Source organism: Ambystoma mexicanum, chromosome 3p (assembly GCF_040938575.1).
Source record: "Ambystoma mexicanum isolate Mex_15411 chromosome 3p, UKY_AmexF1_1, whole genome shotgun sequence".
NCBI lineage: Eukaryota > Metazoa > Chordata > Amphibia > Caudata > Ambystomatidae > Ambystoma > Ambystoma mexicanum.
Genome location: NC_090925.1, coordinates 509,543,210 through 509,571,043, shown reverse-complemented (window position 1 = coordinate 509,571,043; position 27,834 = coordinate 509,543,210). Strand labels below are relative to the sequence as shown.

Below are 27,834 nucleotides of genomic sequence, written 5' to 3'. Positions count from 1 at the left end.
ACAGTGTCTTTGGCTGTGCCGGGTGAGCCTGCTGTGAGGCTCTCTCTTTCTCTGGACTCTGTTTCTTCAATTTGTCCCTTAACTTTGCCAGGGTGCAGGACTTCCTCTTTGAGGAGGAACCTGAGGGCAGGCTGGCTGAGGTGACGGACAGTGATGGCGATCTACCCGACCTTTGACCGCATCAGCGGCAGAATCAGCCATACGGTTCTTGGCCTTGTCTTGGACCACCACGGGTGGGGCATCCCCCAAGGACTTAGACCTCCTGCCAGAGTGAGACTGCTCCTCGGACCAAATGGTCCTGGGTGAGGCATGACCCTGCTTGGAGGAGGGGTCAGGGGCCTTGCTCAACTTGAGCCATGCTGTCAGCCTGCTATACCAGTATGTTTTCTTCGGGAAGCCCAGGCATATCTCACACCCATCCCCATAGTCCGGGTGCAGGCAGTACAGACCCTTTTGATTTTGTCCTCCACGAAGACGTTCCTTAGTCAGCATTGAGCACAGGGCCTGAAAAGGGTCGCTCCCTCCCTTTTCTCCTCCATGTTCGGAGAGCGTGAAGTATCCACAAGTCGGCCTTCCAGAAACTTTGACGAAACAACCACCCTTGAGGGGCACGCAACTTCACAGACAAAGGATCCCCGTTGCCGGGTGAGGACGATAGGAGCACATGGGCTCCGATGGAACAAAAATAGAACTTTTCCCTGAAAAAACAGCTTGGACAGCAACTGAGGACTCACAACACTGAAGCAGGGCTTGCAAATTCTACGCATCATTTCACAAAAACACTGGTAAATATGTTGTCACCAGTCACCTTGGGCCGAGTGCTTTGCTCGAAGGTCGAGTATGTAAACTAAGGAACTCACCCTGTAGGTCTAGTGGGATTTTTAATAATTTGCAAGGCCTGGGAAGCGTGTGGTAAAAATCTGAAGATTGCTGCCAGAGGTGGGGCTTAGGGAGGACTTATTGGTTGGGGAGTATGAACCAGAGGACGTCGATTGGTTTAGAGGAGGAATACAGTTTTAAAGTGAAACTGTTTTTTCCACCAAGGATTCCCAGCCTGACAGGGAATATTCAGGAGTATGTGAATCAATGTCAGACCCATGCTGGAGAACTGTGGAAGTAACCATGGCTGCACCAGACGAATTGGTGTGGGGAAGGTGGAGGATTGCAAAGGTGGGTGAGGAAGGGGAGAGAGCCTGCATCCATTGTGCATAATTGAAATCATTCAAGGATCTGATGTAGATTGTCCACAATATTTTAAATGGAGGGATATTCTACCCCCAATTTGAGAGTTGAATGCTGCCGGACCCCCATGCACTCAAGGCTTTGGCTACTCTTACTGAGCAGAGATAGAACCAAAACAAAAAAATACAAAAAAATAAACCACACACTTTGAGGTGCATAGTCTCTTCACGGAGTTAAGTCTCTGCTCCAAGCTCACGCCCAGAACACCCCCTGCTTTAGTGCTGGCCTTTCCCATGGAACAGAAACCACCACCGAGGACCAGTGAATTGGAGCAAACCACTTTTCGTTCAGCACCTGGCTGTATTTTTCATCCAGTTTCTTAATTATGGCAAGAGAGTTAGGAGGGGTTTTCCAGTTTCCAAATATCCTTGACAGCATCGTCCTGAAGCAGAATACCCATTTTGTCTGCTTTTTGCTTAATGATGAAACTGTGGGCACTAGTTTTGACAGGCAGATCATCCGACACAGGGAACTCAAGAAATCCATGATATTTGACATCTCTTGAAAGGTTTTCGCAGAATTTCCTCCTGGTCCTCTGTTCCAAAACTATTTGTTGTGATCTGGGGATATTGCTATTTCTCTGCCTTTTAGTTGTACTTGTGCCATTATAAAACTCAGATTAAAAGTCCTAGAATGCAAAGAAAAAACAGGGCTGGAAAAGCACTTACAGAATGGAACGGATCATGTTGGCAACTACGCAGGTACCCTGTTTGGGGGAGAGAACTGTCCTGGTGTTGCCCTGCTGGCTCTTCAGAGTTCAGGGTCTGGCCCTGTGCTAATCATCCCTCTGCTTCACGGGATCTGAATGTGGATGCAGAGTTAAATCCTCTGGGTGTTGCATGCATGATCACGAGACGCTAAGGCCCTGCTATTTCCCTGCCGCCTGTGTGGGGCATAGTACACCCTCAGATCTGCATGACCCAGTGAGAGCAATCAATTGTTGGGTCTCTTGCCAAATGCGGTGAAGTATGCAGAATGGTGAGCCAGAGATGAAACCTTGCAACGATAATCAGCTCTGGTAAGGTTTTTTTTTTCTCACCCTTCTTGTGCAATTTGCCCGAGGTACCGAGGTGGCTGTCGAGTCCTGGGCAGGGTGCAGCCCAACCCTCCAAGGCCAGTGGATTGCGGGTGCACAGAGCAGGGTACCGGCGTAGTCCCTGCATAGACCTTCAGCCTCAATCCAATGTATCCTCCCTGAAAGGAAGGGATATAGTCTGGAGGACCTAGCTCGGTTAGGAGATGCAGTTTTAGCAAATTCCACAAAGGTGCCCTGTACAAAAGGTTCCCTTAACTTTTGTCTTTTTTCCAGAAAAGGTCAGGAATTTCTTGAGCAGGTGCTGTCTGGAACACCACTTCTCAGCTTGCGTTTGTGAGCCAAAGTGACCTTTAAGAGGGAGCAGAACAGGTTGCAAGGTGTGCAAGCACCCATGACAAACCAAACAATTTGTGCGGGTCAGCAAAGGAAAAGCTCAGTGGGCGACCTGCACAACATTTAAACCAATTGGGAAGTGTGAGGATGAGACCATTAAAATGTCAGTGCAAGCCGCGCAGATGCTAAGGTCAGCTCCCGTCCAATGCAGATGAAGGGACCAACGGTTTGGAGTGATGCAGGGATGAGGCTGGGCAATCTCTGCATTCCCCATGAATGCACCTACACGAGGGATGTCCATTGGAGAAAAACAATATATTGGCAACAGGATCAGAGTCAGTCCCCTTTCCACGGTACATGTCGCAAGTACGGAAAAATCTGACAGGTCTGTGGCATTGCTACAGTGAGGAGACAAAGGGCAATACAAATCTTGGATCCATCTTTACCACCAACTTGTTCCTGTGAGGCAGACAGTAAGTCAATGTTTTGCAAAACCATACACAAGCCGAATATTCTGTAAGGTTTTCTGGCTAGACTGAACGAAAAATATCGATCCATTTTGCAATATTAAAAAATTGAAAATCTTCCCATTTATGCTTCAGCATCACTGATCATAATTAAGTCAGACCCATCAAAAATCTAAACCTTTAGTGTGAAAACTCTGAAACTGAAAGGATAGGAAATGTTCGATATGGCGCAGGCCGCTTTAGTAACCATCTTGGTCCATATACATCATGTCTGAGCCATTTTTCTACTCTAACATTGCAACTAAATCACTGGCTTACAATGGGAGATGAACATTTTTAGAGGTACTTTTCCTTGATACAAAAAAGATCACAGGGGAGGGTGCACGTTATAATTCCAGCTCTAAAGAGTATTTGCATAGGGTCATGGACGGAAGCAGGTCCACATTTTAGTTTTCCTGTTGTAGGAAATCAGCAAAAATACTAATCTGAATCATGTTCTCCAGATGCTTTGGTTGGTGCATTTTTGATTGTTACGTCTGGCTGGTGTGACCCAAGGTGATTTTAATACATATTCAACATATTTGCACATAACTATTGCAGTATATTTACAAAAACATGAATGCATGCCCACCCTTAGACCATACAAAACAATTGCAATGTACACTAAAAATGTTTTACCTGGAGAAAGAAAAACAAACTTGTAGGCCATGTTTGCCAAGGGGATCAATGTCACCAAACAATTATCGCCATTTGTTTCGATAAAATCATGTCTAGTTATTGCTGTTGGGTCAATGTGATGTTCTCGAAAAGGTCTGATGAATGCCTAATAAAAATAGAAAAATAATGATTAGGCTATTAAGGCAATAGGACCCACCTACTCTGTGCCCTCAAGTAGGTTTCTACCATAGAAATCTGACAGAATAAAGGTTGGTCCTTAAAATACGCCCATCACAAAAGTAGCTTGAAGCAACAACGAAGCAAGTAAAAGATGGACACTGTCATGCAAACGGATTACAATCAGCAACATCTCAACTTCATATGTTCCTCTCCAATGTCTGCAGAGTTCTAAATTAATACAGCAAGTGTTACCATACAGTGCAGCTGTCGATCTGTAAATTACAGGCATTACTATGTGTACCTTGTGCTCTGCCAGAATTTAAACTGGTGATATACAAAGTGACTAAATAGGGTAGTAGGTAGCATGTGCTAAATTTCACTGGGCTTACTGAACAAATGAGAATGTTACTCACCAGTAACAATGTAACAGTGGGATATCATTCCTAGTTGCAGGTTGAAAAGAACAGGTTACTCATAGTGACTATTGTACTCCTCCTGCTTCAGTCTTTTCTCCATACTCTTTTTTTAGTAGTTCTGACCCACCTGAAGGGAATGCAGCCTTTTTTGCCCAGCATGGCAAACATTTCCCTTTGTTACTTTGCTACAAAGCCAGGTACATGCGTTTCAACCACTCTGCCCCTTACAGCCACAGCACCACCCGTGTTCACACATATCTGGCCTTTTCCATTCACCAATGCCATTACTTTATTTGTTTAATAATGTGCTGCCTGCAAAAGTCTGGCCTCTAAGCACGGGACGTGGTATTGAACCCATGATGCGCTGCATTATCTTCCAGGACCAGACAGATGTTGTCCAAGTTCTACAGAGAAAGGAATGGAGGAGAGCATATGGTGAAAACGACGAGTAAACCAAAGTTACCTAGATGCAGTGCTCCAGTTAAGATTTTGAAGTGGGAGTATTTTAATCCCCATTTCTTAAAGTTGGGAGCAAAATAATTTTAAGTCCAATTCCCAATGCGAGTATTTTATGAGTAAAAATATTTTCACTGGAAAACGGATGCTTTTGTAAATAATTATTCCTTTTCACCTAGTTATTAATACACATCAACCGATACAGGTTTACTTCTTCCAATCATGCAGAAATAGTTTCTTCCTTTGGCACTATGTGCACTACTGGTCCAAAAACATCCATGGAGCTGTGTGGGTGAAAGCAGGAGGATAAGGTCCTAGTGTGTTTCCTATTTTTGTTGGGAGTATGTTTACTCCCAATTTTTATTCTTTTTGAAGTATTTGCTTTCTTTTAGGGTGTAAAAGTGGCTGATACACCCCTCATCTGTAGGGCTGCTTAGATGCATGTATAGTTCGAGCATTGGCAACTTATTAGATTCACTTGGTTATGGAATAGTCTAGATGTTGAAGTAGAACAAAAATGTAAAAAATGTGTCATCACATGTGCCGTTTTGCATAATCCCTTACATTTAGTTTTTTCAGTGCTAGTAGAGCTGGTTTAATCAAACTACCACCAGCACTGATGACCTCAATTGCAACATCACCTACAACTTCAAGCAATTGAGATTAACACTCAACATAACCGGAGAGGCTGGATGGATACATGTAAAATTATGAAAGATGCCAAGTCTGGAGAAACTGTACATACAGGTAAGCTGAATCCTTCATAAACTCACATGCACAGTGGATATAAACATTAGTAAACAGTAGCAAGCAATAGGTAGATCATATGTTCACTTGAATAGATTTTCTAGTGCAGCAAGGCCCACCAATGTATCCTATTGGACATCCTTGTCCTGGCACTGGACCTTGCCAAGACCACCCTCATTAACCCCTCGGTCGGTGCCTTGCGCAGATATCTAGCAACAGAGTTTTGCTAGGCTGTTGTAGTAGCCTTCCATCTGGTATAAGGTATAGCCACACCAGCTTGCAATTGCTCCCTTTTAGCAGAACTTGATTTAGTCTACTATGCATCCAGTAAGAGGAGCCTTAAAAACTACTGTCCCTTAATAGTTGTGAAATCGTGTAACCTCTCTGGTCATATCCATCTAGTAACTAAAACCTCTTGACATCAAGGTGTGGGGTGATCACTCCACCAAGGAAACTGGTCCTTTGGCGAATAGAAAATTGAATATCTTCTTTAATGTGCTCATCCAGGATTGTCGAAAAGAAATTTCAAGTATGACTCAGATGCTTAAAACCTTTGAATCTTCCTTACTGTTTGCGGGTGTTATTGCAACCAGGAAAGTAACTTGAGAAATTACTGGCATTCAGATTTGCCAAATGCATTGGTTAAGGAGCAGACGAGTCTAGTGACAACCACACCACTCCCAAGCTGCCACTGCAATGTCAGTAGAGGGAACATTGAAAGCAAACCCCCTCAAGTCGTCTTCCACTAGAGGATTTGGAAAATGCGGTTCCAGTTTGTGCATTTTCTTGTATTTTGAAAAAAAAAAAAAAATGACCCCTTTGTGGAAGGTTGGAGACCTGACTCTGCCAGATGCAGCTGTTATTACAGTGCAACAGTGCGGTCGACAAGTGGCCAGGTTTAGGCCTGTCTTGGAACACGAAGTGAAACATTTCTTCCGCTGGCAAAAGGAAGTAGCGTTGGCCTGTCCAGTCAGATGGCTATATGCAGGTTTCAGGGCTCAAACCATTAGGTTGGCTACAGAAAGACATTTAAATGAGTTTTGTTTAAATTCACAAGGGGTGCAGGGGCGAGGTGGTTCTAGGGCAGCTTACACAGCAGAGCTTTGTTAGTGAAATGAATCATCTGGGTGGACAATTGTGAGGCCTTCACTTCGGTTTCTTTTGGATGTACCTTCAATGAGAGCGTTAAAGGTTGGAGTCAGGTAGGAGGCTTTTTGGGGTCTTGGGTTTGAGAATGTTGGGTTGATCGGGAGTTGGCTTTCAGGGCAGGACAGCTTGGGCAATCCTTCAGCTGGAGGAAGTAGTACATGGGTGCTTCAGTTTTTGCTCAGGTCCCTGGTCCTCGGTAGTCTCATCCCATCTGATATTTGGCACTCCCAGAACTATGTGCATCTTCCCTGGTCTCCTTTCACCACCACCTGCATTCTCTTAACACCAAACAATTGTCTTCAATTTTATTGATGCCATAGTCGCCTCCTTGGCATCACCATATGCATCCAACTAATCACTGCTATCTTCTCTAAACCTTGTTCAAGAGCAGAAGGTCTCCATCCTGCGGTAGCTAATGAACCTGCTTGATGCACCTTGAGCCATACACTCCCCTTTTCCACATGAAGACTCCTTTACACACAATTTCATAATTGCCCACTATCCATAGCAGCTCAAACAATGCTTTGTGCTTGACGTCCGCTCACCAATTCCTTACAAGGGAACAGCACTCCTTCCATTAGACCTTTTAAAGAAACATTTTTCAAAAAAACCAAATTGTAATAAATGTGAAGCTATTTAAATTGTAGAGCCCTATTTTGTCAAAGTTCTGAAGTGAGATTTCAGACGTGTCTAGCTCATTTGGTCAGTCTTTCCCTATTCCCTTGCACAAACCTAGTCATTTGAAATGCAAAACCCAACATAAGCCCTAAACACCAGTTAAAACATGTGTCCTACGTTTCATACTTGCTTAGCTTGCACTCTTAAGAAAACATGCTGCAAAATTAAGAGTTGCCTCCCCTGTCAATTGTGGAAGCAGAAATGAGTTAACTGGTTTAGTTAAATCACTTAAAAGCCCTCCTGACTTAAGGGAAGGATTTCTGCAAAAAGTTGAGGCAAGTTCTGCAGGTGAATACATAATTTCATGCTCCACCAAAGCAGATTATTTTTGAGTATACAGCATCTAATTGTAGAATTACTGTAAAAGTATGAAAATTGGGGCAGGGATGAAGTGATTAGTACACAGCATTTTGCCCCTTTCACAGACAGCATTAGCTATTACATTTGTGTGCCTAGAGCGAAAAAATGTCTCCATGTCTACATTGCTCCATTTCTTTGGCTAAGATTTGACAAACTGTTGCTGCCTGGAAGTTTAGAGGGCGGGAGAATGGGCCCTTGATATGCAGGCCTCCCATCATAGGTTAGCCGCTTCCCCTCAGGCCCCACCGTAACCGCATCCTGCTTTGACCTGGCCACCTTCTCCCTCACACACACACCTCTCCTTTATATTGTGACTTCAGATTGTGCCATTGTACTCGACAGCAGGGTATTCTTTTTTTATATGTATAAAGCGCACAAAGCAGCCCTTGGGCAACGTGGCGCTGTTACAAGGAGGCTTACTTAATTGCAGAGAAATGACACAAAGCCAGACCGAGGTTCGCAAGGGTTACAGGCAAACCTGGTACTGACAAGTAACTGTACATGAACTACTGGTTGCAGTGGAACAGCGTTGTAGGTGGTTCAAGGGTTACAGGTGAACTGGCTACTACTCATAAGTATCCTATTGCACCCTCAGGTAAGAGCTTGCAAGTGGTGCTAAGGTGTGTGGTTTAAATGAACAACCTTGTTTTGTGGAAGGCAATGTGAGAGGGTTCATTCCTAAGTGATGGTGGCAGGGCATTCTGTTTAGAGGCGATGAAAGGGAAAGCTGGCACCGCCAGTCTTGGCACGCTTAACCAAGGGGGTGCACGGTAGGTTGGCGTAGTGTGCTCTATTGGGCCTGGATGGCAAGTGTCTTGAAAAGGATGAGTTCTTTGACGGGGAGCCAGTGTGCAGAGCATCTAGCAGCTGAGATGTGTTCCCCCTTTGGTATGTTGAGGGCCGTGCAGAGAGCATTTGATTTTAATTTAAAGTCGGTTTACATTTTTTGCTGAAGTGCCAGCTAAGAGGACGTTGCAGAAGTCTAGTTTTGAGCCCATAGTGGCTCTGGCAATGGAGAGACAGTTCTGGGTAGATGGGAAGGGTTTGACCACATTGATCAGCTTGGTGGAGTAAGTTGCTGAAAAGGTGATCGCGTGTACTTGGCGTGACATGGAGTATGCAATCAAGGTAGATTAAGGTAGTGTCTTAACGGAGGTTGAAACAGGAATCTGTGTGTTGTCAACAGTGAAGGAGGTATACAGACTGTTGAGGGTTTCCTTAGGGCCAACTAGGATTTCAGTTTTGTCTCAGTTTAGGCAATTGGCCGGCCGGGCTAGTCCAGGCCTGGATGGTGGACTAGTGTTTTAGCATCCGAATTGTAGGTGCCGGAGAGAGGGAGGACCACCTGTGTGTCATCGGCATAGTTTGTGTAGGCTTAGTTCGTGTAGGCTATGCCAACTGCATCCAGGATGTCGAATAGTGGTTTGGTGAAAATATTGTAAAGAGTGGGAGAGATACAAGAGCCCTGTGGGACACCCCAGTGTATGGTGGTAGGCGCTGCGCAAGCCAGGTCTGAGAACACTCTTCCTTCAAGGAAGGAGGAGATCCAAGCAGTGGGTTTATGAGAAAACTGAGCTGCGGTAGTGGGGTGTCTGATCTTCTGGCCTTCTAGGTCAAACGCCGCAGATAGGTTGAGCAGAGTAGTGATGGTTTCCCTTCATTGATCATTTCACATAGTTGTTTTTTTTTTAGTCCAGTAAGGCTGATTCAGTGCCATGACCCGGGCGGAATCCAGATTGACGCTTACATACAATGCAGTTCGTTTTCTAAGAAATGTTCGACCTGAATGTAGCCTGCTTTGTCCAGTATTTTTAAGAGGAATGGGACAGTGGTGATGGGATGGTAGTTAGGGGAGGTTGGATCCAGAGATGGGTTGGTTTGTTATTTTATTTTTAGGAAATGGCGTACCCGGGCTTCTTTCGGGCATGGGGACCATACCTAATGCGAATGAGGCATTTATGAATGCAGTGAGGAATGGGGCATGGGTGGTTACGCAGTCTGATATTGGCTGGGCAAATATCGCCTTTACAGTTGGAGGGTTTAATGTGTTTGAGGAATGTGAACTTCCAGGTCTGTGAAGTCTTTGAAAGAGAATCATGATTTGACCAAAGTGGGAATGTTGGTAGTAGGAGTAGTGGGAAGGGGAGTTTTGGTTTGTTCTGCAGGAGGTTTGTTTTGTGGAGCATGGCCGATTGTATGCTCGAGCACCACGGTTCGTCATTAGAGATGACCTGTGTGATAGCCAGTGTCACTAGTTCCCTGAAGCTAGCGAACATCTCCTTAGATTCAGATTTCGCATTAGTAATTCTGGTGTTGAAGGAGGTGAATTTGGCGAGGAAGAAGGCGTTTTTATATTGAGTAGCCATCTCATTGAATTTTTTTTTGTCGGATTCTTGGGGGTATGCCATTTGGAAAGCGCAGTGCGCGTAGTTCAAGGAGTGCTGCTGTGAACCAAGAATTGGCATGTCTTACTGATTTCGCTTTTTTGAGAAATAGTGAGGCTATGGATTCAACTGCTTTGAGTGTATCGTTGCTTTCAGCTCGCAAACAGCGTCATTTGAGAACGGGGGTCTGAAAACAGGCGAGTCGAGATAAGGTAGGAGGTTCTCTTTGGTAAGTTTGCAGGAACTCCTAGCAAAGGTGGGCAGTAAGGGTAAGGTGTGAGATTTGGTTTTGGACGGTTTGGGGATGGAGAAGAGAACAAGGTGGTCTGTCCAGGGTCAAGTAGAGTTTGAACCAACTGAGGTGGAGGTCCGCGATCCAGTCTAGAATGCAACGTTTTGAGTGAGTGGGGCTGTTGACTAGTTGTAGGAATCCCATGGTGTTTAGGGCTTTAGCGAGAGAGTTGGCATGCGGAACTTTAGGGTAATTAAATCCCATGTTGAGATTGCCAAGGAGAATGGATTTGGTGGAGGCTTTTAGGTTATTACCAATGAGGTGGAGTAGGTTCTCGTGTAAGTCGGCTGATGGACCCGGTGGTCGGTAAATGATGCAGATTGAGATGGTGCAGCGGGGCAATAGAGAGAACTTGAGGGAGAAAGTGTCTATGTTCTCGTGTAAAGGAGAATTAATTTGTCTGAACTGTAAGGATTCTTTGGCTATAATGGCTACGTCACCACCCCCCTTTCGAGAGCTGGCGGTCCTGCCGATAGATGGTATAACCTTGGGTGAGAGCTAAAGCGATGGCGAGGCCAGATGCTTTGTGGAGCCATGGTTCCGTGATAGCTAGGAAGTCTATGTTGTGGGTGGTGAGGAGGTCCCATATCTCTGTGGCGTGAGCTTGGTTGGAGCATGCATTAATTAGGGCATATTGAAGAGTAATGGGGTGCCTAGTGTTGGAGGATAGGCCGTGTGGGTAGCCGTGGGGTGGTGCGGTTTGGGCGACATTATCCGTCGCCGGAAGCATTGTGACAGTGAGGCTGGGCTAGAGGGTGGAGCGTGTCTTCAAGTCTGCACCCAAACTGTCGCCATGGGCCTGAATTGGCTGCACAGTTGGTGAGGAGCTTGCAACTTTGGGCGATAAGGTGTTGGCAGGAGAGACTTTTGTGATGGGTGGGTGGACACGAATTTAGTGGATGCTGGAGCCTGAGATGTTAGAATGGCTGGTGTCTGGTGTGGCTGACAGGTCTGCAGGGGAACAGGTGCAGCTGTTCTGCTAATTGGGGTGCTTGAGTCTTGGTAGGAGGGGGTGATGGGCGGGGTGAGTGTGAACGCAGAGTAGGGGCAGGGTTAGTGAGAGGCTGAGGAATGATTGTTAGTGGAATCAATAACGGACCCAATAAAGGAAAATGTGGGAGTGCCTGGTGGCAGTCTGTGCCATAATCTAAAGACTGATGGTAGTTTTGGGAGAGAGATACCAGTTACCTGGTGCCTATGTGCTCTGGTGTTGCTAGAGTTGGGCTGCTACCGCAGGAGTAGGCGGGCATAAGGCCCATATAGGAAGTTGCAGATGCCGAATGCTAGGATGGGGCGTGTAGGGCTGCAGAGACTTTGTAGGGATGTTTATTTTCCCAGGAAGGCAGGGTGTGCCTTGCTGCTCGGGAGGGGGTTGAGTTGATTGCAGGACGCATGATGCCTATTTCGAAACGTGGTGCATGGGACGGACGCCTATAAGAGAAGACTTCGGTGTAGTGTGCTCTGTGGCTTTTCCTTTAGGAGAGAATGGGGCTTCTGTGTGGAAGGTGTGCAGGCCAAGCTGGAAGTTTGAGGGCGACGTGCCTATGGTGCACAGAGTAGCGTAGGGGTTCTCTGCGGTACCGCAGCATGATTAGCCTGCGGGTCAGGTATATCTGTGAAGGAGTGGGACCTGGGCTGGGCACTGTTGCATGTGGGCGTGGAGCAAGGGGTTTGGGGTGGTGGCATGCAGGATCAGTGGGACACCCGATGTAACAGGCAAGTAATACTAGCTAGACCGGCACAAAAGACTGGTAAACAGGGAATGCCTTACCGTGCTTCAACTAGCCAGTTAACATGCTTAGAATCTGCTGCAAGGCAGCGAGTCCTTGAGTCTTTGGGGCCATCTGAGAGTAACGATCCGCGGTCACTCCGGAACGGCCGGAATTACCAGCAGGTCACATGGGGTGCGGTATGCAGTGCTGGCTGTACGGCTCAGACAGGCGCCTTTGTTAGGAGGTCTTGTGTGAAAGGGGCCGGCTTAAAGCCTGCTGGTTGCCCTGGTTTGAGTTTGAAGTAAGGCAGCAGCCAATCAGCTGGCTCCAGTAGCTCAATGCTAAACCTTATCCAACACAGGAGCGTACCCTGGCCTCTTTTGTATGCCATTCGAGAGCTAAACTTAATTTTCATTTCCCACAGAGCGGTTCATCATGGCAACTCAGATTCTGTCAGTCAGCTGTATGGACTATATTTGTATGCTAGTTATAAAAGATTCCTATCATCACAGCTTGATTTGAAAGCGACAGTGCTGCTTTCTCTACCTCGAACTATAACCGTTTCAGTGCAGAGGTTCCCTTTTTCCCCACCACAGCACACGATTGGCTGATTCATGCTTATGTTCTGCAAGGCTGACTTGGGCTTATGTTCTGCATGAGGTCATATGTTCCCTTAATTTCTTTTAGTTCCCCCTTGGGCCACAACTCCTAGCAAGCTTGTGGTGCCCCAACCTCTGTCCTGCTCTCCTGTTCTTCCTGTGCCTCAGGAGATCAGAGTAGAAGGGTGGTGGGGGTGAGGCCAACCTGCTGGTGGAGTTAGGTTTCTTCGAGGAGGCTATTTTGTGCACAATTGCAAAGGATTCCTCCCTTCCTACGTGGGATACATCATTATTGTACAAGACCCAAAATGTTTTTAGAGTGGTAAATCTCCAAAGCTTTACACTTAACATGCTAAAAGGCAATCTATGCCTGAGAGCTTTCCTCCCTCCCAAAATAGCAGATCAGGGAGTAATGGTGGCTATGGACAAGGCTATGCAGTGTCTGGTTCTGCTAGCCTTTTCCATCCGAGGGTGGATGATGCAACATGGTCACCGCCAGGCTCTTCATCTTCTGGGCATCTGAATGTGGAAGCCAGCATTCAGAGTGATTTCAAGCTTCAACCACGAGTGGAACTTTGTCAGGAAATACTGCTCTTCCCTTTTTAAACAGTAGACTGTGTACCTTTGTTGAGGAGGTGCCTTCTCAACATAACTCAATGAAAGCCCTTTAAGAGACAATTGCGCAGAGCGCAAAAAATGTTATTCTTCAGCCAGCTGGGAGCAGTTAATCATGACACAGATGTCAGTTAGCACGGCAAGGACTCAGCATGTCCAGTTTGACACCCTTTTTTTAACAAAAAATAAAGCATTGCGCAATAATTCAATGACCTCATATAAAAGATAATTAGCATGAGTAGATGTTTTCCACATCTTCTAAATCACAAGACATGCATTTGCAACTTTAAAACTAGAAAAATAGTAATTCTGAGTGTGACATTTACTTCAGACTTCCTAGCGCACTGTGTCCGAGGTCATCTCGCCTAGTTTATCTGCTTCTGCCCACTGCCAAATTTTATTTCAGGAAAAAACCTTAGAATATCACTGTTGAAGACGGTATATTCCTACTATCTAAACTGCTGAATCACTGCAAATTGGCTTCCGCCCAAACACTCCCTTTCTGTGTGGCACATGGCACTATATTTCTGTGCTTGCAGCACTTTTGATTTTCTATGAGAGTTTAAGGCCTATAGCCATCTGTAATGCATGATGACATTCATTTTGGGAAAAATGGCTGCCTTTTGCTGACCCATATATGTTCTATATCATAATTATTATAATAAATGTGTGTAGTATCACCTATTTTCTAATGTACCTGCCTATGAGGGCAGCCTGGCTGCCTCAAGGACAATGCTTCTGACTTTTACAATGTTAGACAGGAAGGCGGGCACATGGCCTAAATGACATTTTTACCTGTCTATCACCAAAGAGGGGGCTGATCTACTCTTCACCTTAGTAACCCCCGCCACCAACAATTGTTCCCTTTACACTGCATGCATGGGGAAGAGCCTGCAGGTCTTGGGGAGGAATTGAAGGTCTCATGGTAGGGCATGAGCGTTTCAACTTTCCCTTGATACACAGATGACATTTCAGAATCTGAAGTCCGTCCATGATATTGGTTGCCCTGTGGTGCCCTTGTAGATTTGCCTTCTCACATAATGAAGGCCCCTCCTTATCCCTCATCTTGCTCACTGTCACATTCTGGAGGAGTGACCTCTGAGAAGGGGGATTGCTGGGGGCTTCCAGTTCCCTCTCACCGTTTGCTTGGTTCCTGGGCAGCTGACTGGCTGTCCATGTAAAACCTGAAATCTGTCTAGGAAGGATTCTACCATGGCTCTGCAACTCGTTTTTACAAAAGGTCATTAACTCGTTGGTCTGCACCCGAGACAACATATGTTCTTTCATTTTAGTATTAGCAGGTTCAGGCTGACACTAGTCCTGCCAAAGGTACCTTGCTTCCTTTGCTGATAACAGAAGTTGATAGGCAGCAGATATTTTAAAGTGTTAGCATACAGTTTCCTTTAATTGATTTCTTAGCAGCATAAAGCTATGCTTGTGGCTACAGTGCCATCAACAAAACATAACATTTCTGCTCTCCCCTGAAGGCTTCATACCCATCACATGACCTAAATTTAGTCCTAACAGAGCACTCTTAAACTTTCCCAGCTGTTCGCCAGGGGTCACGCTGGAAGCCATGTCTGCATCAGGACACTTCGGCCTTTGAAAAGGTCAAAGTGTTGCGTGGGACTCCTTTTAGTCGGCAGGTTCTCACCGACTTTGTTTTAATCAAAGATGCTTGCTTTTAAAATCTATGTCTTTCCAAATGTAACATCTGATGCAGAGAAACATAACAGATGTCTGAAAAGCTTTGCGTTTTTACCTGGGGACGATTAGGATATTTTGCCCAGACATGCCCTTGTGACCCAAGGGAGCTGCTCATAGGACAAACAGCCCTCTAATTTGTCTCTAGCACACTGGTTGGCATCTTGCATTGGGGGTGCTATTCCTTATAGGATCTTCATCCTAAAGGGCAAAAGACCCCTTAGTGGCCCATCCAAGTCTTGCGCTCTGGGACATTCAAGACAAAGCAACTACTTTGGCATCCCCATCCTTTTTTGAAAGGGTTAGGCTAAGGTCTCTCCCCCTCCTAGGTTCTTATTGCTTGGGAATCTCCCAAAAGTAATAAAGGAAACTGGCCATCGGTGTAAGGACCAAGGCGTCACGAGAGGATAGCTCAGGGGCAATGTGCTCGCCTTGGAAGCAAGACACGGAGCAACACGGGTTTGATCCCCAGGTCTGCTCTTAGAAACCTCTGGGTATTAAGCCAGTTATAAAGAACCAATTATAAACAAATTATATTTAAAAAAAAGAGAACAAGCTCTTCCGCATGGTCTTATAGACAATCATGCTTATTGAATAATTGCTCCTAGACCAATACACACATGGCAACATCATGTGTAAGCCTTTTGGGCTTTACTCTTAAGGGTAGAATGACATGTTTATCCCGAGTGTCAAACACCCCCTGACTCTTACCTCAGATTCTTAACACAAGTGTAGCTGCAGACACTCTGCTTCAGTGCTCTAGAGTATATTCTGTGAGTAAGAAATACAAGTATTTCTGAGCTGGCTTATCCCAAAGTGATCCTCTGGAAACTTCTACAACTGTTGGAGAAACCTGCACAAATGAGTGAGAAAAGGAAAGCCTCCTCAGGGCCTCTGCAAAATGAAGCCAAAAGAATGCCCGAGGTAAACACACAACTGTTTGATTCGACCGAGATCAAGTCTTTGAATTTGAGATCTGTGGAGAATTATTGGGGCAGGGAAGGAATGAAGGGATGTGTGCTTCTTTACATTCGGAAGAATTATGGCTCAGGTTGGTAATGGAATATTCCAAAACAGATTTCCAAGGTCAGTTCTAAGTAACCTACCTTGGAGATTGTCTTACTCTCTTCCCTCCCCGGCCTCTAAAACACAATCGTAAACACACACCTGGGAGAGCGCCAGTGGATCAGGGGTTGAAAAACGCTGCCAGCATCACTTAAAGTAGTGTGGAGCGACTGGGCGCCCATGGTGGCTTGCTACCTGAATCGCATGTTTGCTCTTTTTTTGCTTCAGCCACCTCCTTGACACAAACCCCCAGTGGGCTTGTCCACATCAAGACCCATTAGGTCTAGCCTTTGTTAAAGCCAGACCTAACTATCAGTCCAAGTCGAAAATGCCTGTAACATCAACATTAGGGGGCAGTTGCTATCAGTGCTGTCTTCACCACAGGAAGATTGACTAACCCACTCTGTTCTAGCATAAAGCGTGAATGAAAATCATCTGGGAAAAGTGGTCAGAGGACCACTTCAGAGATTAAAGAAAGTTTGAAGGCTCACCATGAAAGCGAGGAGACCGCAGAAAGAGTTGGAAAAAGAAAGCAAGACATAAGATTAATATGCCCCAGCAGCACTAAGGGACACTCTTCGCCTTGTTGGAGTACAAGGTTTCCTTTTTGTGTCCGATTACCGAGTATAATGCAAGGAAGAGCTCCACCAAATGTCCTCCAGTGGAACCAGTGTTAATCATTGAGGAAGGAGAGTTCTTTCTCCATGGAAAAGGACGTTGAAACCAATACCTTCATAGTGCAGCATTTCCCACACCAGGAGAGTGCGGAATAGAACTAGGTGGACTCCATCCAGGAAGGTCAATTTAAGAGTAGCCACTTCTCAGGATGACCCTTCATTAGGATTATATTCTACTAGTAGGATTACACAGATACTGGAACCGCAGAGGGTTCCCCATTTGAGGCATGTTCCTTGCATCCCATATGAAAAGGGAGACGGGTACCTTTGCGTTTGAGGTTTAGAAGGAAGAGTAAGGAGGGTATGCCTTTGCCTTCCAATAAGAATGAAAGATAAGGATTTGTAACTTGGTGCTCTAATATTTGAAGCCTCTCAAGTTCTTAAATGCATATTTGTTCAGATTAAGTGAGGGAGGTTGCCTCAGAGGCTTTGCCAAACTACACGGAGGCACGGAGACCCACCTTGTGTAACATCTACCCCCATCGGACAAAAGCGGCAAAAATGGCAAGCATGGGATGGAAAATGGTCTATGGCATCCCTTACGATCAAGTTGCCGAATGTGGCATTCATGGTCTTTATGCCAGATGAACGAGTTACTTACCAAACTGGTAACGTTCTTTCGATGGGATGTTCCTCCGGCGTATTGCTTATCTTTGATATAATCCATTCCAGAGTGATGGCCTGGGACATTTTTTACAGTAGAGGGCGCTGCGCGGAGACGTCCCTCGAGTCGGTGTACCTCGCCAGCCTCCGTATCGGCGCCGATGTCATGACTACAAATAGACTCGCGCAGCATCCATTGCTCAGTTCCGTTTTGAACTTTAGATTTGCTTTGCATGAATTGGTTAGTGACCTTGAAGGAGCGTAAGCTGCAACTACAAGGGAAGTTTTACTGCAGGGATGAATGGGAGGGGCGATAAGGAATATGTCAGAGGGACATCATATCGAAAGAACATTACCAGTTTGGTAAGTAACTTGTTCTGCGAAGGTAGTGTCCTCCGACGTATTCCTCATCTTTGATGGACTCCGATAGCAGCAGTATATAGAGGAGGCGGGAGTAAAAATGAAATGTTTCCCTTTAAAGATGTACAGAATGCCAACACAGCTTTTCCAAATTTTGTTTCCTGGCGGGAGGAGGAATCAATGCTGTAAAATTTGGTGAAAGTGTACTGACAACTATGTGGCAGCTGTACATATGTCCTTAATTGGAACTCCTCTTTGGAGAGCCGAAGAGGCTGCAATACCCCTGGTTGAATGAGCCCCAAGATGTTGAGGGGGCTCTTTTCCTGCCAATTTATAGCATTGTATAATAGTTAAAATAATCCATCTTGAAATGGTTTGTTTTGTAATTGGCAAACCTAATTTGTGTCCTGCATATCCCACAAACAATTGGTCTGCTTTCCTGATTCTTGCAAGTCTGATAACGTAAAAGCTTACGGCACGCCTTGGATCTAGCCTGTGTAATCTCTCTTCCTCTTTCCCTGGATGGGGAGGAGGCTAGAACGAGGGTAAGGTCATTTGCTGAGTAATGTGGAATTCAGAGACCACCTTTGGGAGAAAATCGGGCTTCACTTGTAAAACAACCTTATCTTTATGAAAGATTGTATGAGGAGGTTTGCAAGATGGAGCTTGTAATTCGCTCACTCTTCTGGTCGAAGTAAGAGCCACTAGAAAAACTGTTTTAAGAGTGAGAAACCTTAATGAACAGGAATGAAGTGGTTCAAATGGAGTACCCATCAGAATCTATAAGACTAGGTTTAGGTCCCACAATGGAACTTGAAAAGGTTTTGGGGGGATAAACATTAGTTAATCCTTTTCAGAAATTGAATTACTAACGGTAATTTGAAATATGAAGGCTCCTCAGCAGTACGCTTAAAGATTGACAGCACTGAGAGGCAGCCGTTGATCGTACTAACTTGGAGACGTGAATTTGCTAAGTAAAGCAAGAAAGATAACACCATTGGTGTATTACATGAAAAGGGTTCATTATTCTTTTCTCTACACCAGCTACAAATTTTGTTCCAACGGCAGCAGTATAAAGTCTTAGTTGCTGGCCTTCTGGCTGAAAGCAACACCTCCATGACATCATACGGGAGACCCCAATCCTTGTATCTGAACCTTTCAGAAACCAGGCGTGAAGGTTGAGGGTTCTGATATCCGGATGGAGAAGCTGACCTCCCTTCTGCAAGAGAAGATCCTCTCTTTGCGGAAGACAAATCGGAGGGCAGATGGACATGTCTAGAAGATCCGGGTACACATTCTCCTGGCCCAATCCAGGGCAATTAGGATCATGGGTTTCCGGAATCTTTTCAACCTCCTGATCATTTGAGGAATGACGGTTACAGAAGTGGATATTCCCAGTCTACTCCGAACGCGTTCCCTAGAGCTCCTCTCGGGGGAAATTCCCTTGAGCAATACTGATCGCACTTCCTATTGATACTGGTGGCGAACAGATCGGGTTCCCCAAAGGGCGAAGATCTCTTGAAGGGCTTCCTGAGCTAGTTCCCACTCGTGGGAGACTGCTCTGCCTGCACAGAGCGTCCGCCCTCAAGTTCTTCTCACCGGATAGGTGAACTGCCGATAGAGAGATTCATTCTTGAATTTCCCAAAACCAGAGCTGCATTGCCTCTCTGCACAGTGGCAGTGACCCTACGCCTCCTTTTGTTGAGGAGATGCATGGCCACTGTGTTGTCCGTCATTATCAGGACATTTTTTCCCTGTACTGATGGCAGGAAACCTTTCAGTGCTAGTCTGATCGCTCTCAGCTCCAATAGGTTGATGTGTAGTCTGGACTCCGATGGAGACCAACGACCGCTTATGGTCAAGTCGCTGGCATTGGCTCCCCACCCTGTGAGTGAAGCATCCGCGACTACTGTCATCTCCGGCCATGTTTGCCAAAACTGTTCTCCTTTTAAGATGTTCTCCCGACAGGCCCACCAATGAAGTTCGAGTTACTCTGTCTGGAATTAGGAGATCTGACATTCTCCCTGAGAATTGTGACCACGGGGTCCTTAGTGCCCACCAGAGGGATCTCATTCTCAGGCGAGCCTCTGGCACTAGGAAGTTTCAGGATGCCATGAGGCCGAGCAACCTCAAAAAGTCGAAGGCTGGTAGACGTTGGGCATTTTGAAACCTGGTGACCATCTGTAGAATATCTTGAACCCTCACCTCTGGTGGCGAGGCTTTTCCCAGGGATGTGTGCAGGACTGCTCCAATGAACTGGAGTCTCTGTGATGGTATCATCTGTGACTTCAAGTTGAGGGAGAAGCCCAGCTTGTGAAGGAAGTGGCAAACATAATCTAGATGGATCTGAGCTTGTTCCGGGGTACTGCTCTGATCAACCAGTCGTCCAGGTAGGGGTAGACGTGAATCCCTTCCCTCAAGACTTGCAGCCACAACCGCCATTAGCTTGGTAAAGACCCTCATGGGGAGGTCAACACAAATGGCAGAACTCAAAATTGATAATGAGTTGCCAATTGCAAACCTGAGGTATTTCCTGGGTTTGAGATGGATTGGCACATGGAAATAAGCATCCTGAAAGTCTAGAGATACCAACCAATCCTGAAGCTGGAGGGCCTGAAGGATCTGAGAAAGGGTTACCATCTTGAACTGGTCTTTCCTGAGGAATTTGTTCAATTCTCACAAGTCCAAGATGGGTCTCAATCCTCCATCGTCCTTTGGTACTAGAAAGTAGGGGAAATACCAACCCTTGTTCTTCTCCGCTACAGGTACCGGTTCTATGGCACCTCTCTCTAGCAGGTCTGAAATCTCCTGCATAAGGAGCGGGTGTGGAAACTTCAAAGAGTTGTTCCCTGGTGGATGACTGAGGAGTTTGTAGGAAAGGCGGGCAGTAACCTTGGGCAACTGTCTCCAATGCATCTGACGTAATAGCCTGCCATTCTGCCAGATGTTGAGTTAACCTGCCCCCTACTCGTGTCTTGTGAGGGGAGAGCTCAGAGGGGTTTAGAAGCGGCTGACGCAGATGCGGAGGGTAAAGTAGCACCTGCTGTTGTGGATTTTGTACCTTTTCCCCGTCCACCACAGGTGAATCGTCTCTGGACCCTTTGAGCTGGCTGTCCTCTGCCTTTTCCGAATGCAGAGTAAAAGCAAAAGGACTTGCGTCTCCAGGATGTACCTGTGGGGCGATTTTGAGTTTGCCTGATTGCAGCCCCAAGGGATTTTGCTGCTGCTTTGGATGTTTGCAATTTCTCCAGGCTGTCATCAGCCTTCTTTCCAAATAGAGAAGTGCTGTCAAAGGGCATATTCAGAAGTCTGACTTGCACATCTGGGGCAAACCCAGACTTCCGCAACCACGCAAATCTGCACTCGCCGCCAAGGCCCTGCTGATGCTGTCAGCAGAGTCAATGCCAGTTTGAAGGGACTCACATTGCATCCTTACCATCCTGGATGATTAAGGTTGCTTATGTGTTCTTCCCCTTCTGGGAGACAGTCAGCCGCAGATGAAGCACACTACCAAAGTGTGTGGCTGAATCTTGCTAGCGTGCAAGTGGCGTTGATAGATTTAAGTGCCATACTACATGCCGAAAAGACTTTTTGACATGGCGTCAAATCTTTATCATCTCAGTCTTGTGGAATAGTGGGGTATGCCGACTTACTGTTTGATGAAGTCACTGCCTGCACAACTAAACTTTCTGGAGTTGGATGTTTACTTAGATATTCTGGATCTGAAGCTGATACTCTGTATTTAGCGGAGAGTTTCTTATTTACTGCAGGGATAACTTCAGGAGTCTCCCAATTTGCAGATGTTTTTCTTTGCATAGCAGCATGAAAAGGAACGGGATACTCTTGGGGTCCTTTATCCAATATATCAGTAAGGTAATCTTGCTAAAGGTGGTGCAGGTGTATTCCACCCCATAAATTCAATTATTCTAGCCATTAGAGCCCTGTAAGGTATCTCAGCATGTTCTCCAGGTTCTGGTCTAGCAAACTCCTTCTGGGGATGCATCTATACCACTTGCCTCATGTAGAGACTCCTGTAAGTCTTTTGACCTATTTTCTTCAGAGATTAATTCCTGTGGAATAGGTACTGTAGTTTTGTAGACCAAAAAGGTCTCATTGTCAGAGTCCTCCCCCCTTCTTCATATATGGAGGACAAGACTCTAAAGTAATCAGACCTAGGATATGGAGTAAAACCCATTTCTAGAGAAGGAGCCAAATTTGTTACTGCCTGAGAAAACAACGTGGTTGTGGATGTTGTAGGCTTTGACAATCCTGTAAAAGGCGTCGGAAAAGGCCTCGATGAACTCGATAGGATCGGAATCCTACTCGGCGTTGTCGAGATTCTCGATGGCAATCTCAAAGTCATGGTCGGGGCCTTCGACACCTCGGGTGCCTGTGTCGTAGAGGCAGTCCTAGACTTATCCTTCATCAGAGTCGACGAGGGCGATTATTAGGCAGATTTATGCATCGAAGGTCCCTTCGACAATGGCATCAATGACGCAGATTTGTGTGTCGAAGGAAGCTTCAACGACGGCGTCGATGACGCAATCTTATTGCCCTTACTCGAGGGTTCATGACGCTCTATAGTTTTTATTTGCCGGGTTCAACGACTCGCAGCGTTTTGATTTTTCGGGTCTTTTACCCAGGGTATCACCTTTAGACGTCTCCGAGGGTGTCGAGGCCGCTTTCTCGAAAACGCTACTTTTTTTTACAGAATTCCTCCCACTTAGCCAGAGAGCTGTGTTTCGTGGGGCAGGTGACCCTTTCCGGGGGAACTAGAGGAAGAGGGGATCTATGGCGCCTCTTCTTAGAATGTCTCGATGTCGAAGAATGATGGGAACCACTTCGAGTTCTCGATCGAGAATGTTTCTTTTGACAAGTAGACGAATGCCTTGACTCAGCCGAACAAACTTTTGAATCGGTAGAAGTTTTTAAAGCCTTACCTCTTTCTAGCTTCCCCTTACGCTCCTTCAAGGCTTTCGCCGTCATGGACATACAGTCTTCACACTCCGAACAATGATGCTCCGATCCCAGGCACCACAAACAGATCCTGTGAGGATCTGTTAAAGACATTTTCTTCCCACAGTCGCAACATTTTTTAAATCCGGACCGTGGAGTCGATGGTTCGAATGAAGATGCCATTGTGTAAATTTAGTATTTTCGAAGAATAAGAAGATTTTTATGAGGAAAGGAACCAAGCGTTACGTTTCCGAGGCTCACAAAGCGCGGAAAAACAGAACTGAGCAGCGGTCTATTTGTACTCATGACGATGTCAGCGCTGATACGGAGGCTGTCGAGGGACACAGACTCTAGGGACGTCGACGCGCACCGCCCTCTACTGGAAAAAAATTCCGAGGCCAGCAAGCTGGAATGGATTAGATCAAAGATAAGGAATACGTCGGAGGGCACAATCCCTTTGAAGCAAAGACACTGCTGACCTACCAGTCTGTTCTGTACAAATACCATCAGCAGACTCCTCAGAGGGACAGCAAGGAGTCTAATTGTGTCACAGGATAATAAGTGGTGGCCAGCAGTGAAGTACCCAGCAAAAGCAAACCCTATTTATCCTAACCTAACCACTGAGGGGACCGCTAACCATTTCCATTTCCTGCATCCTACAATAACCACACGCGGGGGCATAATATAATTTAGCTTCAGAGTGGGATATGTTCACTTTTGACCAAAAGCTTGTTACAGATTTTACACCTGTGACCTATTGAAGAATTTGGCCTCAAGCAGACTTCGCGCCCACAATGGGTGCACCATCGACCTGCGCACGGCCAAAGAGGTTGGCGAGATGGTTTGCCGAATGTACTACTGATACTTCTTGGTCAGGAAACATGCTCAAATAAGGGCCTCTGGCTCCTCAAAATTCTGTACAGTGGCAGACCATCCGGATGTTGACTCATGAAAATTGTCAGATTTTCTGTTCACACAGAACTTGCAGTATTTCGCCTTTTTGTCTCCAGATTCATGGTAAGTACCACAGGTTTAGAGGGAAATTATTACTGGCAATCCAAGCTTATGCCTGTTGGGCTGAACTCCTTACCGAGGGTATTTGCAAACATACCTGCTCTAATGGCAGGGTAGCTGGGCAGAGATTTGTATTTATATCCATACCTGGATGATTGGCTGTTCAGGGACAGCAGCACACAGTGGCTACATCAAGCTGTGTGAATCCAGTCGACCACAGAATAGCATGCATTTGTGGAATGGCAAACAGGACCGCTGCCCTGCAAGGACGTGTTTGCAAGGTGCTCCTTTGCCTCCTGAAACCAGTGCATTTTATTTCTACACTCATGCAAACTTTGTTGAAATGGGTGCATGCCAGGGGAAGTTGGTTTACCAGATTAGCACCAATATGTGCAAGGCTCAGATACTTGACTAAAACATCAAATCTCACCAAGCGCATGCCTCAACAGCAGCCTGAAGAGTTTGTACCCACCACTCAAGTTTGGGGAGCTTACTCAGCCCTCCCAGTCTGCTGCACTCATTTGTTCAAGTATACCAGTGATTTGCATGGGCATTTCATGCTGCGTTTTCCCTTTGTCTCACAAGCACATCAATGGCATTTAATGGCGGGAGGTTTGATGCGTTTTAGTTGGAGCCTCTCAGCAAGCAGTTGTGTTTGGCATTTCGGATTAGGAAATGCTTATGATGTTAAATATGAAGTTTTGTATAGCTTTCAAATATTGCTAGTGTGTGCGTCTGTGTGTGCATGCAAGGCAACAGTCACAGAAGGGACTAAGGAACGGCCGGCAAGTGGTCTGAACTTTACTTTTACTCACTTTGGTGAGTCCTCACCAAACCTTGAGAAAAAAAAAAAAAGAAAAAAAAAGTATATGGCCCCCTCGGAATGCTTCTGCTAAGTTTGGCACGGTTTCTTGAAGGGAGGCTGTTGGGAAGGTCAAAGTTATAGGGAGGGCCCAACATTTGTGACAATCCTCAGACACAATGGAAAAAAGATGTTGCTCACGCCTGCAGTCCAAACCGCTGGACGGATTGTCACCAAAGGTTTGCCAGGAGCGGCAGCTTGGTCCTAAACCATGCTTTCCAGTCATTGTTTTTAAAAGGCAAAAAAGTAGGAAAAAACTAATTAGTGATATATGGGTCCCTATTCGGTCCAGAGAAACCCCCCTGGACCAATCAGGGTCCGGCATGATGTCCGCAGAGATTGGACGTGCCTGCTGATTAAATGGTGAAAAGCATGCGGTGCGTCATATTTTTGGAAACGTTCACCATGTTGGATCCACGGACAGCCGCTGTTGTCTGTGGATAGAGCACTGGGGGGAAAAAGTCAGGAACACACATTTGGGGTTATTTGGTGGTCTAAAGAGGTTCTGGAAAGGGTAGGGGGAGGGGGTGGGTGGAATAAAGATAATGTGGGATGTTATAGGTGTGCCAGTAAAAGGGCGTGCCAGTGCCACGGTACTCCGGACACCACGGTAGTCCGTGGACAGCGTTGTGAACAAGCTGTTTGGAAAATCCATTTGGGGTTATTTGATAGCTGAAATAGGGCATGGAAAGGGTAGGGGAGTGGAATAAAGATGATTTGGAGCGGTTTTTATAGGTGGAAAAAAGGGGTTTGGAATTGACGCTAAGTCTGCAGGCAATATTGGTGTCCGCAAACATTTCAATTGCAGGGGGTTCAGTGTGAGTTTCTCCTCTGCCTTTCACACGGTGTACCATTGTATCCTCAAGAAATAATTATATGATTCCTTTAGCATCCTGGGCTGGGCACTGGACTGGCTGATTTGTTTGCCTCACTAACTGCCCTTACCAACTGCAACTGGGCTGTTTGCAGGTACACAGTGAGGTGGTGCAGTACAGAGTAACTCCGTGTTTTATCCTATACTTGGGGTTCTTCCACATCTATTTCGTCCCTCTGGATCACCCGATGTCTTTTTTTCTCATTTATGTTAAACTTCACTGAACTAAATTGTTATCCCCGTTATTTATCCGCGATTGTTTGATCACCATCGAGGCATTTTGTGCAGCCAACAATCTGTCTCAATGCCAGTAAGACGGAGATCTTTCTTCTTGAGATACCTGTGCCCGGTTTTTCCTCCTATCCTCTGGCCACTGTCTTTGGGCCTTCTACTTTCACCATCCTGCGAGGCCAAAAACCTTGGGGTCATTTCGAAATCCTCTCTCTCCTTAACTACTTACATTTTGGAGCTTGTAAAAAAAAAAAGCCCACGATTTCAGTTTGCGCTCCTTACAGGCATTGTTCCATTCTCACCTTACCCCAGAAGCTGAACGTATGTAGAGCCCGGGTCATGTGATGGTTGGACTACTGAAACAGCCTCTTCCTTAACCTCCACTATTGTCTATGCCCCATTTGGCTAATCTAAAATAGGGCTGCAAGACTTACGTTGGCCTAAAGCCCAGGGATCGTATCACTGCAGCCCCTGCTTATTGCAGGGACTACAATATGTCCAACTTTGTTTCCCTTAATACTGCCCTGATAGAGCCCTCTGCTGCTGTAACTCCCATACTGTGATTGTTAAAAATCTTTTGAAACAGAGCGGGAGGTATGTCTCTGCGGCTGGTGCCTCTCTTTTCAACAGCTTTCCTGCTCCTCTCATACTTGAGCTGGATTGCATAAGTTCCGTAAACGTATGAAAACTCCGATTTTGTGTTCCTGTTTTACTTAATCCCTTCCCTGCTAAATCATACCACTGAGACTGGTGGCCTGGTACCCCATGAACCATACAGGTTCCAGACCCTATATCTAGTGGACACCAGTACATCCTCGCCCCCCCCCGCCCTGCTTTTCAGCAAGGAGCTTGTGGGTCTACCACCTGGCGGCTGTGCACCACACCCTTGGGACTTCTCTGCCCCAGCAGGTAGCTAGTAGCCTCTCACCTTGGCATCCCTTGGCTCTTTACCTTTAGGCTCCTATGAACACTTGGCAATCCCTACTCTTCCCATTCATGCACTTTGACTGCAATATGTATATGTGAATTTATAGCATCAGTGTGCACAATGCTTTTGGGATAAGCAAGGGAAATGCATATGCAAAAGATCTGCATAAAATGTTTAAGTGGCAGTTGTGTGCAAGTTTAATATGTTTATAGTTATATGGAAAGTTATTTGAATTTATTGATAGATATATGTGACAGTTTCAAAGCAGACAATGAGGGAGTGCTACAAACCTAACAGTAACAAGGGTAGAAGGGATGTTTTGTGCTATGGTGTGCATGTAAAATCTGTTTCTAAAATAATGCATGGCCTAGAGAGGGGACTGCAGAGACTAATAAAGGGCCATAGATTATGATCTTTATTGTATGCTAGAGAAATGTATTTGGAACAGAACATTTTGTGCTCTTCTCTTTCTCTAGTATACAATTATCCATTATTTCAATTAGTATAAAATGCTAATGGGAATGTTGTAGAATCTTACGAGTCCAACTACTTTACTGAAAAATGTAAAGTAGATGAACTCTATAAGCTTACTTTTTTTTACTTCTAAACTGTGAAAGGTGGTTCCTAAATGAATTTTGTGTTTTCTGATTTAGTCTTTTTTCGTTTTTTGCAGGAGTGGTTAGAAAGTAAGGTGGGGAGGGAAATAAGGAAAGGACATCACCCACAGAGGGCAAGTGGACAAGGGATGATGTTGGGCGTGCGTTAATTTTAAGCTAAGGGGCAGCGTTTCTCATGCTCCTTCATTACAGCCCCGAAAGCTCTTCGTAACTGTTCCCCCCTGCAGAGTGGCGCATTGCAGTATATACAAAGTAATGTTGTCTTGGCAAGATATGGATCAGCAGCTTTTTTTTTTTTTAATTGCTTGCCTGGTTATTGGTGGTATTTTCTGCCCAACAGGAGTAGCCTGTGTGGTGGTAGTATTGGTTCAGGAAGATGAGGTATTTCCTAGTTTACAATGTTGGTAACAAGATATCAGGGGTGATCAGAAGACCTATGCACTTCATATATTAAAAGGTTCATCTAAACAAAATAGATTTGAGTATTAACCTAATCATTCATATACACACACACACACAGGCTGCAGCATGTATCATACAAGTGAAATATTTATCTGGTGATGGCTGGTAAAATAATAAATGCTACCTTAGAGTTTTGAGTAATGTTAAACATTGAATAA

At 45.6% G+C, this 27,834-nt stretch overlaps 1 protein-coding gene across 1 annotated transcript in view; it reads right to left on the bottom strand.

Moving 5' to 3' along the window:
• The window catches only part of PEDS1 (plasmanylethanolamine desaturase 1), a 378,660-nt gene that overhangs the window by 148,056 nt on the left and 202,770 nt on the right, over window positions 1-27,834 (bottom strand). The window contains exon 4 of the mRNA XM_069651175.1: window positions 3,757-3,901. Coding sequence (XP_069507276.1) covers window positions 3,757-3,901 — 145 coding nt within the window. The remainder of the gene's footprint in view (window positions 1-3,756; window positions 3,902-27,834) is intronic.